This window comes from Sorex araneus, chromosome X, assembly GCF_027595985.1.
Source record: "Sorex araneus isolate mSorAra2 chromosome X, mSorAra2.pri, whole genome shotgun sequence".
Taxonomy (NCBI): domain Eukaryota; kingdom Metazoa; phylum Chordata; class Mammalia; order Eulipotyphla; family Soricidae; genus Sorex; species Sorex araneus.
In genome coordinates this window covers 19,561,473-19,583,479 of record NC_073313.1, presented here as the reverse complement: position 1 = coordinate 19,583,479, position 22,007 = coordinate 19,561,473, and the positions used below count along the sequence as shown (strand labels likewise).

The following is a 22,007-nucleotide window of genomic DNA, read 5'->3' as shown; positions in this document are numbered from 1 at the left end:
ACCCTCTATGAACCTCAGGACTGCATAGGGTCTCCTAAGCCCCCCAGAAGTGATCCCTGAGCTCAGAGACAGGAGTAAGCCTTGAGCACTGCTGAGTGTGGCCCAAACACCATAAAACATATGCATTTTCCTGTCCTTTCCCCTGACCGTTCACGAAATTGTTATTTAAGTGATGTAGGCGTTTGCACAAGCATTAGGATTTTCTTTATTCCCCACTTCCCCTCTCCCCCCATGATTTAAATGTGCAGCCAGGTTTTAGAAGCACTTGTCCATTATAACACTTTGCATTCCTGATAAAGTGGAGCCCACGATGAGGTAGCAGATTATTCTTTTAAGCTATTTCCAAGCCAGCTGGCTTTTAGGGAAAAAATGTTCTTTACTAAAGATGTGGAGTGCTTAGACTACAGGTGACTCGCTGATGATGGTTGTATGCCAACGAACAGCTCAGCTGGTCCCTGGAGTAGCAGCTGTGTGGAATGGGGCTGTGGTGGCCTCAGCCCCTGGGAGAATCAGAGGCCCAGTACTGAGATCTGCCCAGGCCTTGGCATCCTGCCCTTTTTTTCTTTCTCATGCTTTAATGAGTTTTCTGGGGTGGGAGAGACACTACAGATACTACAGCAGGTAGGGTGCTTGCTTTGTAGGTGACCAACCCAAATCCTAACCTCAGCACCCCAGATAGTCCCCCAAGCACCATGAGAAGTGGTTCCTGAGAAAAGCAGGTGTGGCTCCCCCAAAAAAGAAAATAAGAGCAATAAATTAAATAAAAATGAATTTTCTAGAAATGTAGCTATTGTATAAATGGAGAAAAAAATGGTACTTAGTTTTCCTTCAGTTTACCAATGGTAGTTCTCCACTTAAGAAAATTATTTCACTTATGTAATATTACTTCTGTGACAAATGACATCTGCGGGCTATTAATTTTGCAGCCAGGACATTCAGTGTTACGTTACATATAGGTACAAGCATTGAATTCTAAATTTGGGCTTGTAATGAAGTTATGTTTGGGTACTTAATTATATTGTTTTATTAGAAGGTATACTTTGCCTTTATACTACATATTGTAGCTAAATCATGATATTACTTTTCAACAAATTGCTTATTTTCATAAGTATATTATCTGTGCATTTCATTTAGGGATAATAAGTATGATAAGCTGCTATGAAAGAGAATATTATATATAATGAGTAATCACAGTTTTATATTAAATGGCAATAAAATATATCAATGTAAGATCAAATGAATAAAGTAACACAATATCTATGCATCAATCTCATTTTGTAAACAAACACCATGAAAACCTCATACCTCTTATTATTGCTTATGGATAGTAATAGTAACATAATGAAAGATGCTTCTTATTGTTCTATAGTTCAGTAGTGTTTTGATCAAATAACTTGGGTACTTTATATTGGAGAACTCTATGTGCGTATTCTGAAATGAGAAATCAGACAGAATTGAAATATTAGGTTTGGGGAATGGCCACACTGAACAGTACTCAGCCATCATTCCTGACTGGGATCAGGGGGCTATGGCATTCCTCCAAGCATGTGAGCTGCAACCAGGGGCTGGGGTGCACTTAATCACATGACAAATGCATGTAAACTTATCCCTCAAGAACTCGGGACCAGTCCATAGAGTCACAGCAGTTACCATGGCATCAATCAGCAATTATGGCCCTTTTTTAACCTAACGGAGACTTTTCCTATGTATGGAAAAAGAGAGATACAGAGAGATCATTAGCAGACCTCCTAATAATATCAGATGGCCCATGTTTTCTCTCTTTCCTCCACTGATCTATGGGATCGCTTGAGACAGTGCATTCATGACCCAAGAGGTAGGACTCCAGTATACTAAAGACTCTGCTTTTCCACTCTTTAAAAGGAAAACAACCGGTTGGATCTTACAAGGATAAGTAGTTTTTACTCTGTTATGCTTCTATTCCTAAAGCAGAGGAAAACCTATTTTGAGGACTTTTCTCAGAGAAGAATGAGCATTTGATGTCAGAATTCCTTCCATACTATTGACTCTTGATAGGTTCTAGGTGTACTTACCTCTGCTTTCATGCCAGTAGGGTTTAAATGGCAAAATTTTTCTGGAAGCTTTCATCTCTGTGCTGATGCTTTTACTCTTTTCCCCTGCAAACATGTGCCTTTGTTCAGAGCCCATCCCCTTGCCTTTGAGGCAAAGCTCACTAGGGTGACCTCATCGTGGATCATGCCCTTGGTCCTGGGTGTATTTCTGAATAGCATCCTGAGTTTGCAAAGGGAGATATGTTCACCCCCCCAAATATTGTCATCTCCCACCTATTTCACCACACCACCTCACTCCACAATGCTCAGCTGCTGCCTCTGTCTTGCCTTTACCCACCTCCTGACCTCTTCCTTGGGGACAGCCACATGCATTCGGACCTTGCCAGTTGTTGACTGCTTACCCCTTCACCTGCCTTATCACTCACTCCTGGGTGTCATATTACCTTCCACCCCACATCATTGTTGCTTCGGGGTCAAGCATTGCCTGCACACCAAGTTCAGTCCTTGAACTTTCTCTTCCATGAGCCACACTTCCTATTCTTCCTCTTTCCTCCCTTTTTTCTCTTTGCCTTTTCCGTTACCTTTGCCTTTGCCCTCATTTTCTCCTTCCAGGCTGCTTGACTTCTCTTGGTCCCCCTTTTTTTAAAAGTCTGGCTTAACACTCCTGTCAGTGCACCTGAACCTTATCTTCTCTGCGGTTCCCTCTCTGGCTGGGCTCTGGACTTGGCAGCCCCAGAAGGATGCACGATGTGCTTTCCCCCTCCCTGAATTTCCCTCCTCTCCTGGCTGTTTTAGGTCTTCAATAAATAAATTGAATTTGCTGTTCTTTTACACGTCTGGAAGCACAGCCCTCATACAAATAATTTTCTATTCATCTCTGCCATCAAAAGCCTAGTTCTTTTGTCTGGTGTGTTGAAGAGGATTTATTTTCATTTCTCATTGTGCTGTCAAAATTGTTCCTGTTTCCTTTAAATTAGCTTCTATTGCTAGGGGGGAAGAGGCCTTCCATTCTCTAGAAATCCTCCCTCTCCAGGCACCTTGACCTTGCAGCATTTTCTACTCTGCAGCAGCCTCCCTTCTCCACTTTCCTTAGCATTCTCAGTCACACTGGTGGTTTTCATTTTTGAATGTGCTTATCTCCTGCAGGAGCCTTGTGCTTATTCTTAGAGGGATCAGAACAATGACAGATTGCCTTCTACCTTTGTGTTTTCCCTCCCTTGCCCTTACCTCGAATCACCCAATGATTAGCACCCTCAATATTTTCCAGAAGAAGGAGAGTAGAGGTGAGCTAGCCACGCTGTTCCCCCACTGATGGGAGATATCATAAAAATAATGGCAGCTGCATTGCCCCCTTCTGCCACGTGGACATGCCTCATTTGTTCTAAAGTTATACTAGATCATGCTTTGACTTATTAACTATTTTATTGTTTCTCTTCACATGTGGAAGCAAAGGGCTCTATTACAGTGCTTCTTGGGTTACTCCCTGCATAGGGTAAGAGAGCACCAACGATAGGCATCACCTAAGAAGCCTGAAAACAAACTATTTTCTAAAACCTGTGTCACTCACCCAAGGAAAGTAGACACAAGGGCCAGGAGGATTGCCCCATAGCTGGAAGCCTGATTCATGAGTGGAGGAGAGAAGGCAGATGGAATAGAGAAGGGGTCACTAAGAAAATGATGGCTGGAGGAATCAATCGGGATGGGAGATGCATGCTGAAAGTAGATAATGAACCAAACATGATGATCTCTCAGTGTCAGTGTTGCAAACCATAATGCCCAAAAGTAGAGAGAGAGTATGGGGAATATTGTCTGCCATGGAGGTAGGGGGAGCGTGGGAAAGGGGGGGGGTATACCGAGGATATCGGTGGTGGGGAATGTGCACTGGTGGAGGAATGGGTGTTTAATCATTGTGTGATTGTAACCCAAATATGAGAGCTTGTAACTATCTCACAGTGATTCAATAAAATTTACAAAGAAAACCTATGTTACTAAAGAACAGTTGAATGCCTTTTGTGGACATAAGTCTATAACATTATCTGAAATGAATGTGGATGGGAAGTCCAGTCCTTACAGAAACATAGTCTTCTCATCTGTAGCACTGTCATCCCGTTGTTCATCGATTTGCTCGAGCAGTCACCAGCAATGTCTCCATTGTGAGACTTGTTACTGTTTTTGACATATCGAATATGGGTAGCTTGCCAGGCTCTGCCGTGAAGGCCAGATACTCTTGGTAGCTTTCTGGGCTCTCCGAAAGGGACAGAGGAATTGAACCTGGGTCGGCCGTGTGCAAGGCAAACACCCTACCCGCTGTGCTATCACTCTAGTCCATTCTTCTCATCTCATTCTTCTCATCTAAGAAGATTTGTTTAAGATTATTTAATGTTCAACAGAGTATATGCATTTTCATGTATGTAGGTAACTTCATTATTTCATTCTTGATAACTGGATGAGTGTGACATATATCTGTGCTGACTTCTACAAATACATTGTTTTCATCAAACGGTGAATTAACAATGAACCATATTGAAGTTTACATCTAAAACAAGATTACTTAAAAAGCTGTGGATTATTCTTCCCACCTTGGTAACACTTTGGTACTCTGAGTTGACACTTGTTATCAAAAAGGACCTTGTTTAATGTTGCGTGTCTTCCATTCATGTAAGTCTAAGATTCTTGGGGTTAGCAATGGTGTTCTTTGCATATTTAGTGTTTGGTACCTACCAAAGAAACTTAAATATAATTCCCGTCATTTTAAATTTAACTTCAATTAGTTAAAAATATAATTTTCCAACACCTTTTTGAAGGTGTTATTATATTTAAAAAAATATAAAGAACTCATCTAACTTAACACCCAAAATGCTGGCAGCTCAGTAAAAAAATGTGGGCAACAGGCCTGAATACACACTTCTCCAAAGAAGACTTATGAGGCCAGGAATGTGGCTCAGTGGTAGGTTACTTGCCTGTGTGAGGTCCCGGGTTCCATCTCTGGCACTGCAAAAACCAACAGAAAACCCGAAGAAAACATAAAGATGGCCCGCAGAAAACATAAAGATGGCCCACAGACATATGAAAGATGCCTAATGTCACTATTAGGCATCTAATAGGCATTTAAATGCAGATCTAAACCACAAGGAGATATTTCCTTACCTCACAAGGTAAAAGTGACTTTTGTTAAAAAGATTGAGACCAAGAAGTCTTTGCAAGGATGTAGAAAAAAGGGCACCCTGGTACACTATAGGTGGGAATGAATGTACATTGGTGCGGCCTCAGGAAAATGGTGTGAAGACTCTTTTATAAATTAAACTGAGGGCTGGAGAGATAACTCAACAGGCCAAACACATGCTTTGCATATGGGAGACTTGAATTCAATCCCTGGTAGCACATGGTACCCGGAGCACCAAAGGGAGGAATCTCAAAGCATAGAGTCGCCCCTGAGCACTGTCAGGTATGGCTCCCAAGCCAAAAATCAATTCAAATAAAGATACCAGGGAGATGGTTCAAAGAACTGGAGCATATGCTTCGCATGTGCAAACCCAAAATTTAATCCCTGCCACCCCTTGGTCCTCTGAGCACTGAAGAGAGTGTCCTCCCACCAGTGATATCACTCTGAAGCATTTATGCAAAAGCTATAAAACACCAATTTGAAAACCATACATTCATAGAAGCACTATTCAGGATATCCAAACCATGCCCTTAATCTCAGTGTCTATTTACATATGAGTGAAGAAGCTGTAGAACATAGATACTCCATGGAATATGATTCAGCCATGACAAAGGTGAAACTGAGATCAGGGAGATAACAAAGACTTGGTGTGCATATATGAGGCACTGAATTCAATTGCCATCTCCAGATGACCTCCTAAGCACCACTGTGTGACCCTCGTGGCCTCCAGCACTACTGGCCCTAAGCAGTGCAGCATCACCAGGCCTGAGTATTGAACCATCAAATTGATTGCCAGGTATGTCTGGGAGTGACCTGTGCCCCTGAGCACTTTTTGGGATCCCCCAAAGAAACTGTGTCTTTTGGGACAAAGGGGATGGAACTTGAAGTGATTGTGCTAAGGAATAGGTAAGGGCCATTATTAGATGGCTTCAGGCTTCACTTACATGTAGAATATGAATAATTACAGCAAATGAATGGGCAAGAAGCAGAATTTCCTTCTAGACTTGCTTGACCTCAAGAAGGGAAGGACTGAGGGGCAGTGAGCAGACAGTCCTGTTAGGTGGTGAGATGTCTCTGGAAACATAGAGGTGAGTCTTGCACACTTGTAGAGGTGTGAAGCCAAATCCATGGAATCCTATCATATTGTCAACCAATGATTAAGTCAATAATAAAAACAGTTTTAAAAATACATGTTTGTTGAAGGATATTGTGAAATGTAAATTAATGTGGTTATAAGTGTCAGAGAAAATCTAAGTCACTGTCCTAAAGATGAGTTTCACATTGGGTATGGAAGATGAGAAGGGCTTGACCAAAAAAAGAGAAAGTGAATCAGACATTGCTGTGGAAGCCAAACCTTTCTGCATTGAATTACTTAATTTCTAAGGGTTAGGAGGAAAGAAATCCCACCCCCCACCTCCTTCAAAAGTTTTTCTGGCATCTTTGGTGTCATCATTTCTCAGGGTCAGAAGAACCTGGAGAACCTTGATCCTCCCAGCAGCACCCCATTTGTGAGTCTTTTGAGGATTGATGCTAGATTGATTCGGGGTGTGGTGAGAACAGGATCATGACTTCTTGTTGCCCTTTTACCTAGGAAGAGAAACATTCTCTTGTGTTCAGAGTCTTGGTACTTTTATTTTGTTCTGGGTAAATCTGAACATGATGCTTTCATTATCAGTTTTCTGATATTGTTTGGGACTAGAATGTACAACTTGTGATTACAAACCTACTTCCAAAACTCGTGTTCTTTCCTAAGGGGTCAAGTTGTCCTTGTCACAGATACCAGTGGGGAAGGTGGTGATCCTTCACTTCTCACCTAGGGTGGGCCCTGTATTGACTTACATAGACTCTCCATGAGTTATGGTAGATAGAAACCATCTTGTTCTGCAGAAATGCAAGTCTTAGCCTTTAGTAGCTCAGAGAACTCTGGGTTATGTTCCGCAAATATTGATTCACTGACTCCACAAATATTTATCATGTCAGACTTTTTGCAGAAGGCTGGTGATAAAGGCAGAGGCGTCCCTTTCCCTTGTGGAATGTTTGATCTCGCAAATCCCAAGGGAGCCACGTAAGCCCTGTGATCCTCAGCCAGCTGCCCCTCTGCTGTCAGAGCCCTCACGTCCCCTTCTCCAGTCTCATTAGTATTCTGGAAGGTCCTGAGCATCTCTCCAAAGCCATGAGCATCGATTTCTTGGACATTTCCTGCTTTCAGTATAACTTTCAAAGATGCTGAAGCACAAGTGCCAACTGCAAGCAGAGGCATGAAATAATAACCATTGTGTGCATTTAAAGAATAAACTGGAAAGTGCTACACAAGATAGACAAGTTTGTGTGTTAGCAGCACTTTTGTGAAAGCCTTCTCAGATTGTGAACTCCAGCTGGAAGTTGTTAATCAAGGTGTGGCGATTGGATTTTTACTCACAGAGTTATACTTGACAATGATGTGTAATTATATAAGGTACACCATCACATGTGTTGGCAGGAAAAAATATCCATGAAGGAGGTTTACACGAGGCTTGGATTGAGGAAGTAGACATGGAATTGAACCCAGAACAATAGATTTTATAAAACTAGCACAAATTAGCATTACAACCCATTGGGTAGGGGAAAATATCAAAGTGGATATATGGTGTGAGACTGGATACACCTCTGGAGAACAGTAAGGTTGCTGGGGGCTCTTGCTATCCCCAGGACCTGGCACAAAGTAGGTCCTCAATAAACACTTGTCAAATGGATGAAAAACTAGGGGTTCTTCAAAAGGAAGCAGTTTACTCAAGAAAAATGAATAGGTTTACTCATTCACTTAAGAAGCAAACAGTGATCTCAGTGAGGTGGAACAGGGGCTGTGCATGATGACAATTGTGCGCCCTCACCAGCCAAAGGAGAAGGTGAGGGTGCTTCATGTGCTTAGAAGCTGGCAGAAAGTGTGATTTTTGTATGCTCAACCGTGTGGCGCAAAGCCCTTTTTAATTTCAAAAAGCTCTGTGACAGGCTAATCAAAGAGGATATGTGTGCGTGTGATATTTTCTAAGCCATGTTTGCCATTAATGAAACAGTTTTATTTCAGTAAAACTGAAACGAAGAAAAGACGTCTCTGTCTTTAAAGCAGAGCACTCCTGATCTTGATTAAAGGCGTCTAGTACAGCTCTGGGTTTGGAGTCCCCGCCTGCGGGCTTTCCCCTACCTTACTAACTGGGGTTTGTGCCGACCTTGTCTTAGTATCCATCACCTCACTGATAGCAGCCTCCAGGAGCCCTCCGTTCAGACATCAGGCCTCTCTGGAGGGTGCGCAACCCCTTTCTCAGTCTCTGTTATTCTGCTCCCTAGGACTGCATTGATGTCGGCTGGTGGGAAGGAGAACTCAACGGCCGAAGAGGAGTGTTTCCTGATAACTTCGTCAAGTTACTTCCACCAGACTTTGAAAAGGAGGGGACTGTAAGTCTTTGTGGCTTTTGTCTCAGTGCTCCACATGCTGTCCAAATTATGGCTTCCAGGGCTTATGGCGGGGTGGGGAGTGTTTAGTATCATGTCTAAAAGGTATGTGTGTTTGCATGCCTGTGTGTACCTGTACATGTTTTGTTTGCGCTCACTTCTGATCTGTGCTTTTTCATGGGGCTTTATTTTAGGATGCCCTTGTTTGATGGAGACAGTCTGTGTTAGTGCAGCCAGGGGGATTGCTTCTCTTGCTCACATAGCAATGAAGGGAGAAAAATTAGAAGCTCTTTACACCGGCATCTCTCAATTGGGGGCCATATGGCCTGGCTGTCAGCCCCCAAATATATCAAGGAGACCACAGGTTAAAGTCACATAAATGGGGGCCAGAGTGAATGCACAGCATGTAGGGCACTTGCCTTGTACATAGCCAACCCAGGCTCAATTACTCGCACCCCATATAGTCACCCAAGACCCACAAGGAATGATCCCTGGGTGCAGAGCCAAGAGTAAACCCTGAGCACTGCTGTGTATGACCCCCCAAACCAAAACAAACAAAAATAACTAAAACAAAAGAAGAATAGAGATAGTTTTACTTCAACATATGCAGAATCACGTTTTTATGGTATATAAAGTGTGAATACATTTTCAGATGGGTTGGCTTATACGTTTATTAAGAAGTCATTTTGGACCTACTGAATTGGGGTTGGGGTGGCATTAGCTTGACCCCAAATTCCTTTCCCATTTCCCTAGGCAAATTGAGAATTACAGAGATTAAGCCCTGTAATGGCATGTTAATTAGCCCTTCTGTTCCATTCTTGTCAAAAACAAAACAAGACAAAAACAGGGGCCTGCACCGTAGGACTGCCGGAAGGGAGGGTAGGGAGGTAGGGCTCTTGCCTTGCCTTGCATGTGACTGATCCAGGTTTGATCCCTGGCACCCCACATGGTCCCTGAGCCTGCCAAGAGTGATCCCTAACGCAGAACCAAGAGTAATTCCTGAGCACAGCCTATGGCCCCCAAACAAAACAAAATAAAAAAAATGTCACATAAACAGGGGGCCATGGCATGAGAAAAGGGGGCCAACAAGTAGGAAAGAGGGGCACAGGAAGGAAACAAGCTGCAAAGAAGGGTAGAGTCAGGAAAAAGTATACAAACACTGTTCTACATGGGAAAGAAGCATGGAGTTGTTTGTAGTCATCCCATTCTGTGCTTCGGGGCGCTTTGCTTGGCCCTTGGTCAGGCTCTGTCCTACCTTCTGCTCCTATGAGCACTGAAGCAGAAACCTGCCCTGGACCTATCAACATTCCTGTGAACTCAGGAACTCACAACGTTCCTGTGGCTCAGGAACGATAGCCACAATCCCGGTAGCTTGCCAGGATACTAAATAGCATAAACAGCATGTGCCCTCCTGTGCTATCTGGTTGTGTGAATGAATATAATTGTTCCAGAAGCCCGATGATGTCAGCATCCCCAAAAGCAATGGATTGGTTTAAAGTCTGATCTCCACATTTGAGCTTTTAGATAGCTTGCCTTGTATTATTTACTGAAATATGTCTTGTTCCACTGCCCTACTTCTCTTGAACTGAATTTGGAATCTGGAAATTCTACTTGATGCTGAAAGTGGAGACTGTGGACTAGCAACATCAGCAGCACCTGGTGCTTGGTAAAAATCCTCAGTTGAGTGGTTTCCAACTCTTTTTCCTGGGGGCACATACCTAGTGTTGCTCAGGGTTTCTTCCTCTTGTATTTAGGGATCACTCCTGGTGTGTCTCGGGGGACCATATTGAGTGCCGCAGATAGAACCCAGATCAGCCACCCATGTGCAAGGCAAACACCTTCCCCACTGTTCTCTCTCTCCCTGGCCCTGGTATTCAGCCTTTTTATGTATATAGTCCAGCCTGGCCCATGGTCCAGCACTGGTCCAGGGACTGATAGGTAAAAACCACTGGCTTAAGCACTGCTAACAATAGCAAGAATCATCTGTAACTGTACCCTCACGGTGATTCTCTAAATATAAATAAATTTAAAAAAAAAAGAATAAAATAAAAAAAAATTAAAAAAAACAATAGCAAGAATCTGGAAAAAAACTGAGTGCCCAAGAACAGATGACTGGTTAAAGAAACTTTTGTACAACTATACAATGGAATAGTATGCAGCTGTTAGAAAAGATGAAGTCATGAACTTTTCATGTAAGTGGATCAACATGGAAAGTGTCATGCTAAGTGAAATGAGTCAGAAAGAGAGGGACAGACATAGAAAGATTGCACTCATCTGTGGAATATAAAATAACAGAGATGGAGACTAACACCCAAGAATAGTAGTATATAATACCAGGAGGTTGGCTCCATGGCTTGGAAGCTGGTCTCACATGCTGGGGGAAAGGCAGCCTGGATAGAAAAGGGAACACCAAGTAAAATATGGTTGGAGATCCCTCGCGGGAAGGGAGATGCGTGCTCAAAGTAGAATATAGATTGAACACGATGGCCACTCAGTACCCCTATCGCAAACCACAACACCCAAAAGGAGAGAGAGAACAAAATGGAATACCCTGCCACAGAGGCGGGGTGGGGTGGGGGGGATGGGATTGGAGGGTGGGAGGGATACTGGGTTCATTGGTTGTGGAGAATGGACACTGGTGAAGGGATGGGTTCTTGAACATTGTATGAGGGAAACACAAGCACGAAAATGGGTAAATTTGTAACTGTACCCTCAGGGTGACTCACTAATTAAATAAATTAATTAATTAAACTGGCTTAGAAGCACCCTGAAATCTGATGCACCAGAACCTTCATTTTAATAAGCTCACCAAGGGATCTGTTATCACCTTGCAATGTGGTGAACACTGGTATAGAAATAGGTGTCTGCGTAAGTGAGGATAGCCCCATCTTCCGGTTCCCAAGCATATTTTAGGAGTGGAATGTATTCCCGAAGCAGAGAGAGCTCATCCTTCAATAAAGGAATTGTTCATCAAATAAAACCTCTCAAGCCATTTTTACCAATGAGCATTACCATGGTTGCATGATCAGTTAACAACTGGGAAAAGCAGAGGCTGACAGTAATGACTCCATAGTGTTTTGAAACAACAGGAGACAGGAATGAGGTTTGGCAAACGTTGACAGAGTATTGTGGTCAGGACTCAATACCTTGGAGTCTGATAGTCCTGGCTTGAATCTTGGCTTTGTCCAGGTCTGTTCAAGGCCAACTCACTGACTGGCCCTCAGTCTCAGTACTCTCATTTACAGAACTGCAAGGATAATTTTGCCTACCTTGTTTAACTATTGAAATGTACTGAGACGTGCAAATGAATCTTTAGTGCAGTGCCTAGCACTTGGCAAACGCGAGCACACAATAACCAGCCTGGTCTCTGTCATTACTGTTCCCACGCTGAAGCTCTGCCATAATGATAGAAGTCTGGTTCTGTTTCACCAAACGATAATTCTCTTGATGGCTTGGAGCGAGGCCCCGGCACTCAAAATGTATTGATGACTAGTCATTGAAAAGAAATCTAATGAATGCTTTATAAAATATATTCATAGAGACAAATTAGCACAGAATGATATAATCCTCATGTTTTTCTCTCCCTTTTTAATTTTTTGGGATCTCTGGGTGATGATGATTTTTTTTTACATAGGGGCCTCCCCCAGCAGTGCTGGAGGAAGATGTGGACACAGGGGCCATTCCCAGGAGTACTTGGCCCAGAATTTTGGGCCTGATGGTACTGAGGCCCAGAGATATGGGGCTGCTTGAACACAGATATGCTGGGAGCCACCAGAGCAAACCGGTTGTGCCAGGTGGGGGGAGGGCAGGGGGCATGCAGTGCCCAGGCTGGAACACACAGATTTACCAGCATACCATCCACTGCCTTCTGTTGCTGCCTTCTCGGTTTGGATGGAGGTAGTGTGAGTCTGAAAACTACAGTTTAATCATTCTTGTAAGTACAGGCGAAGCCTGTGGTGGCCTGCATCGTGGCAGCCAGTCTTCTAGTTCCCAGTCATATTTTACTGGGACAATAAATGGCCTCCCTTTTGGAGAAGCTCTGCTCTGTTACATAAGGGATTAAGGAGTGACTTGCACTGACAGAGTGAAATTGTGCCAAGTTGCTCATCCTGACCAGCTCATTGGGGCAAGCACGCTCTTTAGGACCCCACAGGCACCTCTCTGACCCCTGACAAGCGGCAGTCATCCCATTGCTACATCCTTTAACCTCGCTCCTAAGAAGCAGGAACTCAATTTTAGGGAAACAATAGCCATACCTGTCAGACACAGTAATAGGTATAGCTGGGAAGTGATTGTATAAATGTGACAATAAGCTTTTAGAAAATTCAAAGTATCGCATCCTGTTTCATCTCCATCTGGCCTATAAAACCAGCCAACCAGCTTTGCACGGGTTGTTACTCCAGCCTTTATTGCTGCACCCAGAGTGTTGGTGAGTTGCTGGCCATGTGATGGGGCTGCCGTTGGCTGAGTTGACTGTGTAAAGATGATTAGAATCATTAACACAAAGGCACTAAGTGAATGGCAGAGTCTGCGACGTTTTTCTGCCACCAGTTTCAGCAGATGTCATTTTGTCTTGCCAGTGGCTGGGGTTGCAGTCATTCACCCAGAAAAGAGGCTGATCTGTGCTGATTAGGGTAAACAACCCCCAGCAGCATTTCTTCAACAGCAGACCTCTCGAATCAGTGGGCCACAATGAGCGTTCAGACAAGGCAAGCGTGCTGCGGTTGATACCAGCATGGGATGGCCTTTGGGAATTCCTGGGGTTCTTTTTTTTTTCCCAGCAAGCGCTCAGCCCATTCGCCAGGATAATGGGTGCTCTGGGGCTTTTCCTTAAGCTGTTAGCAGAGAGCACCCATTGATCTCTTGGTGCATATTTTAGAGCAATTATGTAAGCTATTTATGAGTGAACTGAGAATTCATGGCTTTCTATTTATTTTAAGCCTTGGCAGTCAAATTGAATATCAGAATGGAAAGATTAAATATTCTGAGCAATCTAATGAGGCAATGTGCATGCTTTGTCATTATTATAGGAGGAAAAGATGCAAGTCAGGCTCTCAAGAATAGCAGAAACAACTCATGGTCCTTACAAAAGTTAGAAAGGGTCAGGGATGTGGATTAAGTAGAGAGCATTTGCATGTGCTAGGGAATGGGTACAATCCTTGGCACCACTGTGGTTCCTCGAGTACCACTAGGAATGCCTCCCCCCATTAAAACTTATAAAATAGAGGCATTCTGAAAGACTACTTAAGCAAGTTTCAGGCTCCAGCTCTTTAAAGCGGGTCTGTTTCAGTCATCAAAAGGTATTTCTGTTCTAGCTTGCATCCTTCTGGAGGACTTTCCCAGTGTGCATCATGTCATGAATAAGGATCTTGTTAAGGTTCCCATAGGTGTGTCCCTGGCAAATGAGCCTCTCAAGCTCGGGGTCACAGGACCCCACCCGCAGAGTTATCCAACCATGTCTGACTGTGGTGCAGGCTCACCTTTGCCAATTCAGAGACTTTCCCAGGGAGCAGCATGTCAGCTTACCACTCAAAACAAAGCCCTTGGGTATTTGCAGTGGATTTCATTTCTGAGCGGAGTCTATAGGGTACCATATTCATTTGACGCTTTCTAGGAGAGCAGGGGATGAAAACAAGAGGCCAAGAGGCACTGGTTCTCATTAGTTTACCTTGAGCTCTGTGGAACCCTTTATACGGGCACTAATCCCTATTCCCAAAGCTCCTTATCACCTCCCATAGACCCTCACACTGTGGGTTAAATTCCAAGATGTGAATTGTGGGGAAGGTCCATAGCCATGCGTAACACATGGCTGTGCTCAGAACCTTTGTCCTTTTGCTATTCCGTGACCAGGTATGCTTTCCCTTCATCTGTCCCTCTCTCCCCCCTTTACTTGCTGCTCCTTGCCCTGCTGTGCTAGGATAAATGAAGGAGGGGAGGGAGCTGGACCCCTATCTGATTTCTCTTCCCAGGCAAAGGGTCCCATATTCTTCCATCTGGATGGGAGGTCTACTCATGACACTGGGGTCTCACTTCCAGGGGGTGGCTGGGACTAATGGGGGAAGGTCAAGGGAGGGATATGAGAGCATCACAGGAAGCCAGCCATTTGGCTGGGCCAGTCAAGGACACCACTGATACAGACCACCAGATGGACGCCAAGCGTGGTTCTGTGTTTCCCAAAGGTAATGCTAATTGCCCTCTCCCAGGGACGCTGGAGTGATCCAAGGGACAGTAGTCACTTCAGACATAATTGGGGAATGCTTTCTGTTTGCATGTAGCTTTCAGGGCAGGCTCAGTTTTGGTTTATAGGCCTGTTTCCTGCAAAGGCGCTGGCTGGCTAAATGAGTGTAGGGGCTTCTGCTCTGGAAAGCACCTGCCTGGGGCCGGGTGCATGGAGCTCCAGGGCTCACCTGTTAGGAATGTTGCAGTGTGCAGGGCTTGTAGACAGGCAGTCATCACTCACAATAGCCTCCCAGCGAAAAGCTGTGACGCATCCTCCTGGGATTGGGAGAGGAAAAGAAAGCATGGGGACACCCCTGGTATTTCTACAACTTCTTCATTGGTGCCCTGGTCAGGAGCTGTCCACCGCATCGACTCCAGCCTGACACACTGCCACCCGCAGAGATTCCAATGCCACTCGACCCTACACCTGTGGAATTGGGTTTCTCAAGAGCCAAAGTTGCTCAAGGTCAAGCACGAGTTTGCTGTCAATGCCTGATCACATCTATTCCTCTCACACAGCATCCTAAAGGCTCCCCAGCCTTCAGGAGTGTGCATGCCCCTCTGTTTATTTGCCACAGAACAGATGTCAGGGGCCAGGGCTCTGAAGGCCAGCTGACAACTGGCAAATGAGAATCCCTGCCAGGGAGGCTGTGGGCGCCAGCTGCTCAGAGCTCTCCCGCCTCAGCACAAAGGACTGAGCACTCCTTCAGCAGAAGCCGGGGCAGCCTTCCTGCCGTCTGCACTCCGGAGCCTTCAGACCCATTGCCTTCTGGGCGATCGGGGCAGGAGAGCCACTACAGTAGCCTTTGAAGGGTGCGATTTGCCTCTCTGACCAGCCAGCTAGTCTGCACCCGGCCTCAGTGCCCAGTGCATGTGAGGTTCATAGGGCAGAGGAGATTGGCTTATGGATTTGGTTATGAACATCTATGTTGGCTCCTTTTTAGTGACTTTCCACTGGACTCTGAAAGGTGAGAGTTCTGTGCCCTCCTAGGCTGTCCGACCTGTCCGTCGATGTAATCCATTGTGGTTTTTGTTTTCTCAGCTGTAATGGGCAGCCCCTGAGATAACCCCTAGCTCTACCACTTTCTACTTTCTCAGCTACCCTCAGGTGGAATCCACGTGAGTGCGGAGTGTGGAGGGCTTTGTTTTCCCTAAGGAGGGAGAAAGACAATAAAACACTTGCCCCTGAAAAGCCACGTCTTGGAAACCTCGCGAGTTCAAAGCCCGCTAATGTCTGAATGGACTGGAGTAGGGGAACGCTGCTCAGTTCACTAGGGTAGCGGTTTGCAAACTCCGCTCTACAGAAATTTTCTGTGAGTTTGTGAAAGCCACTACAGGATCCATGTGCTCAGTGGCACTAACTTTTTCTCTGAGTGGCAGGAAATTTTTGCAGATGGGCAACCAGAATGTGTACTGGAGATCGAAGACCACCTCATGAGAAAAAATGTCAGACCTAACCAGGAGGTTCCCATACTCCCATTTCCTTATACCAGTCTCAGCCAGATATGTTGGGGAAATCATCTAAATGTGGTGTGCCCCGCTCAAACTCCCAGGATTGCATTTTCACCATCACACTCTGCCTACCCACTTCTCACTGCCCTATCTTCTGGTCGCAGTGAAAGAAAATAAATCACTGGAGTGTCAAGTGCTGCTCTTGATTGTCATGGTAACAATCAAGAGCTGTTGGGGTCATCCTCACCCTGATTTTGGTTTCCAGTTATTTTGAAAGGATGACTCTTCGATTGTTTTTGTTGTTTGGTGCTTAGTTTTTGGGTTTGAGATTTGGGAACCACACCCAATGGTGCTTAGGAGCTACTCCCAGCTCAGTGCTTAGGGGGTCACTCCTGTCAGTGTTTGGGGGATCATGTAGAGCTGGAGATCAGATCCAGGAAATGGAAAGCAAGTGACCTACTGCTGAACCACATCCCCAGCCCTAGAATCAACTTACTTGGAAGCGTGGCATCAATTTCTCATCTAAGGAGACGGGAAGACTGAGTCTGCCAGAGACAGAGTGAAGTTAGTCAAGGAAAGAGCAGGGCCCCATCTACAAACTGCTTTGCTAATGATCCAAACAGGCCCCTGGCCAGCATTGATCAAGGATGGTGGATGCAGGCAGGTGGTTCACAGTCTGTCCCTTCCTTCCTCAACTGCCCCACCTGCCTCTGTAACTGCCAGGATTCAAAATCCAACCTCATACTTCTGCCTCCTCCTCCGCCATGTTACAGCCACACACATGCACATATATGCACACACACACACACACACACACACACACACACACACACACGGGCTACAGCCATACTATGCAGGCACCATGATGGTACCATATCTACCTTTCTGAACTCTCCCTAATCACATTGCATGAGTCTACTTCGTGCCAAATCTGATATGACAGCATGGGATAGTTTTCTCCTCACAGAGTGATCTTGGAAAATATGATGACTTGTAATTGTCTTTTTTAAAAAAAATTTGGGGCCTGTGGTTTGAGGCAACATCGCTGAGGAAAGTGCCTCCAAAAGAGAAAGCTCCCAAGAAATTAGTTCTCATTGTGTTCAAACCAGAGGGAGGGAGGAAGAAGCAGAAGAGGGGGGTAGGCATTGCTGGCATGTGGCCACAAAAAATTGGGTCACAAGATCTTGACAGTTCTGTAAAGAAGAAATTATTCTGATCTTGAGTAAAGGAGGGTTACTGGGCAGAGTTTCTGGTATAACTTCATAGGTAAGCATACATCTGTCTCAGTCTACTTTATACAGAAAAGGGGAGAAGAAGTTCACCACCCTGCGTCCACGAAGGTGGCAGGGTAGTGAACTCAAAGGGACTGGCAATAGGGATAGATTTGTGGGCCAGAAGCTGTTCCATCTGTGCAAGAGGTTAGAACAGCTTGATTTCTTTACTTTTTCTTTATTTTTTAAAACTTTTTATTGAATCACTGTGAGATAGATCCTTATAAAGCTGTTCATAATTGGATTTCTGTCATACAGTGTTCCAACACCCATCCTTCCACCAGTGTACATTTCCCAGCACCAGTGTCCCCAGGTTCCCTCCCATCACCCCCCATCCCCTCCCAGCCTGTTCTAAGGCAGGAAGATTTTCCTCTCTCTCTCTCTCTCTCTCTCTTTCTCTCTTTCTCTTCCCCTCCCCTCTCTTCATCCCTCCTCTTTTGGGCATTGTGGTTTGCAATACTGATATTGAAAGGACTGAAAGGTTATCAAGAATATCCCTTACCTGACCACCAAGTAAAGGGTACTAGGAGAGCCCGCTTGGGATGGAAGATGCGGGCTGAAAGTAGACTATAAACTGAACATGATGGCCACTTAATACCTCTATTGCAAACCACAACAGCCAAAAGGAGAGAGAGAGAGAGAGAGAGAGCAAAAGTGAATGCCCTGCCACAGAGGCAGGGGGCGGGGTGGAGGGGACAGGGTGCAGGTGGTGGGAGGGATGCTAGGACCATTGGTGGTGGAAAATGGGCACTGGTGGAGGATTGGGTACTAGATCATTGTATGACTGAAATGCAAGCATGAAAGTTTGTAAGTCTGTAACTGAATCTCACGGTGATTCACTAATAAAAAATTTTTAAAAAAGAATATCCCTTACCTACTTTTAACCCTCAGATCTTGTCCAGTGTGATAATTCCCAGCTATTATAGAGCAGCTTTATTTTGCCTCTTTTGTAATAAAGTTTGCCTGATCACATGTGGTCATTACAAATAGAATATTCAGAAGGAAAACCCACACATGTGTGCACTCATAATCCTACTAATCCAAGATCACCCCTATAAAATTTTCATTCTGGTGTTTTTCTCTTTCTGTCGCAATAAAGTTGAGCTCATACTGTCTGTGCCAACTTGGCACCATTTCTTCTTCCACTTTACCAAACTGCAGTTCCCCAGACTTTCATCAACACAGTGTGGTTTGTAGTCACACAATGGTGTGTCTTGTGGGTGCTGTCTAGCAGACCAGATCCTTTACTGTGGGTCAGACAGCCCTGGGCCGGACTTCCAGCCTCCACCCCTATTTAATTGCTTAGTGACCTGGGGAAATGACTTCATCACTCAAAGCCTCAATGATTTCATCTGCAAAATGGACGCGAACATTTTGCTAGTCAGAGAGTCGTCATGAGGATTAAACAACGAGGTGCTGACTCCCTGTGTAAGGGAAAGCACCTACTCTCCCAGGGAAGGTGATACTGTTACGGTTACGATTGAGAGGTTTCACTGAGATGATTCCACAGCTAATCATCATAGAGTCAAATTCCAAGGCCCCACCTGTGGCCCACAGTGCTAGACTACATACTTGGTGCTTCTTGGCCAAGTCACTCAGCGAATAGAGAAAATGTCCTTGGATTCCCAGCCTACTGACTATGAGGACTGCCTGATAGCATTCCTATAGGGCCCATGTTCTTTAGGTTCTGCTGAAAAACTTGTATTTTATGGGCCCTGATAATGCATCAGGCTCAGGTCAGCACCTGTCCTGACCCAGTGGGGAGATTTTGCTGGCCCCTGTGGGAATGTCCCACGAGTGCATTTTCAGAATGAAAAAAAAAAAACCTGGGGAACTTTATAAAAGCCTCTTGTACTCCGATGGGCCAAGAGAAGGGTCACCGGTGATATGGATCCCTGGCTCAGACCTCCCTATTTTCCAACTTTCCTTGATTGTGTTACTGAAAAGGTTCTTTTTGCCTTTGATTGCACAATCCCCACCACCCCCGACTCCCCGCCAGCCCCAGACTGCTAAGAACTGAACCCCAGTTGGCTTCTCCATGCACTCAGTCATTTGCCTAGTGACCAAGCAGCCATCCTGACACCAGTTTGGGGGTAGTGGGGCATAGATTGTGTGGCAGAGCATCAGGGAACTGGCAGCGTACCAGCTCCGCTCCCCTTTCCAGGCTACGACTAGTCTGGGGGTGGGACTAGGAGATGCAGAGCCCTCCCAGCCACAGTGTGCCCCTCAACCTGGTTTTATTCAAGATCCAGAGATTCTTTCCCAATCACTTGGTTACTCAGCAGATTAAATCTTAATTGCAAATGTGCTTTCAGTGTAGGGAACCATTGTGCTTGCTGGTTTGGGCCATGGTTGTTTGTTTGGTTTTTGCAGAGTTTTGCTTTCCAGAAGACTATTACAAATGGGGGGGGGGGGCGCGTCATTTGTCCATCAGAGCATCAGAGTTTTGTTTCTGTTGACTAAATTGATTTTAGTACTTGTTTCAAGGTGCCAAAATCTGACCTCCCTCATGAGAGAGTTGCTTGTTTTATTTTTCTGGATTGTCCAAAGTCCATCTAGAAAACAGTGTTTGTCGTCCTTATGTGAGAGGGAGGCCAAGGGTGCCAACAATCTCATGTGGGATCATTTGACTTTTTCAGAGACCCAAGAAGCCACCTCCGCCAACCGCTCCAGTCATCAAGCAAGGGGCAGGTAATGTACCTTTCATTGGCACACCAAGATGCGTGTCTTTCTCTTCGTTTTTATTCCCATCGTTCTTCATAGAGCTGGAGATACTTAGATTTAGATGCCACAGATGACCAAATTAGGAAGTTAAAATTTTCTCCCCACAATCAGGTTTTAAATATACTGTTGTTTCTCCTTAAAAAAAGCAAACATATCATTAAAATGTCTCTCTGGGACAGCGAAAATATCTAGCCTCCCAAAGACAGTGACCAGAAAGAACTTTGAAATAAACTAGTTTTGTTTATTTGTTTAATAAACTGCTCTTAAGGAGGGAAGAATGTAATTATGCTGCTTTACCCATCATTGGTCAACTTGGGTTAGAGTGTCTGCATGTATGTGCAGCTGAAATTTCAGTGTCCCCTGTGGATAACCCAGATCTTTACTTAACCCCCCCAAAATAAAACCAAAAAGAAAAGTATATTTTTTCTAGCAATAAGTACTTTTATTCCTGATTCTTTATTAATCTTCACCAGAGTTCAGTTCACTTTTTTTTTAATAAGGTTGAGTGCTATAGAAAGGCTTGATGGTAGACATTTGATAACTCTGCTGCACTCTGTGCTAGATTACGTAAGGATGATCATTCACATTTCCTAAAAGAGCTCCCCTTTTTGTTATGGAGAGAAATCTCTACATGAATAAGTAGGTACGTGGCATTTGAAGAAACAACAGGCTGTGTCAAGTTGACAGGTGGTGATGGGGTGGGTAGCGGGGTTGAGAGGGAACACGGGAACATTAGTAAAGGACAGTTGACGCTGGTGGTGAGCTTGGTGTTGAAGTGTTATACGCCTAAATCTCAACTGTCAAGAGCGTTGTAAATCACAGTTCTTTAATTCTTAAAACGTGAAAAGGTAAAAAAAAAACCAAAAAAGTTGGAGCAATAGTACAGCAGGTAATGTGCTTTTCTTGCACACAACTGACCCAGATTGAATCCCTGACACCACATATGGTCCTCCAAGCCCACCAGAAGTGTTTCCTGAGCCGGGAGCCAGGAGTAAGCCCTGAGCCCATCCGGGTGTAGCCCCCAAATCAAAACAAGCAAACAAATAACTTAGAAGAATAAGGGTTGTTTTAGTTCTACACATTCACAATTATGATGGTTTCTATGGCATGTAATGTGTGAATAAATTTCCAGATTGGTTGGTTTATAGGTTTATTAAGAAGCAATTTTGGACCCACCGAATTGGGACTAGGGTGGTTTTAGCTTGACCCCAAATTCCTTTGTCATTCCCTTAGGCGAGTTGAGAATTAAAGAGATTAAGCCCTGTAATGGGCTGTTAATTACCCCTTCTGTTCCACTCCCATCCTCCTTTCCAATGAGCAGTTCCATTTTGCCACCTAGTGGTCCTAGCAGGATTAAAATCTCACTGTGCTGAAATTAAAGCAGACTAAATTACTCTGAGGAGCTTTTCCCCTGGAGCGGTGGCTTTCAACCTTTTTTTCACAGGCAGACCATCACCAGGTCCATGGAAACAGGCAGCAACCGTTGAAAACCACTGCCCTAGACGCCTTGGTACTATGAGAGGACTGATGACTCTTTAGGATTGAATTCTTGGGGTCAGAATGATCCTACAGCGGGTAGGACGTTTGCTTTGCATGAGGTCGACATGGATTCTATACCTGGTGTCCCATATGGTCCCCTGAGCATCACCAGGAGTGATTCCTGAGTGCGAAGCCAGGAGTAAACTCAGCATTGCTGGGTGTTGCCCAAAAACCAGAACC

The 22,007-nt window shown here is 44.7% G+C and overlaps 1 protein-coding gene across 3 annotated transcripts in view; it reads left to right on the top strand.

The window, feature by feature from the left end:
- The window catches only part of SH3KBP1 (SH3 domain containing kinase binding protein 1), a 383,994-nt gene that overhangs the window by 304,549 nt on the left and 57,438 nt on the right, over positions 1–22,007 (top strand). For all 3 annotated transcript variants that reach the window (XM_055122571.1, XM_055122570.1, XM_055122569.1), the window contains 2 exons: positions 8,518–8,625; positions 20,204–20,255. In XM_055122571.1, coding sequence (XP_054978546.1) covers positions 8,518–8,625; positions 20,204–20,255 — 160 coding nt within the window. The remainder of the gene's footprint in view (positions 1–8,517; positions 8,626–20,203; positions 20,256–22,007) is intronic.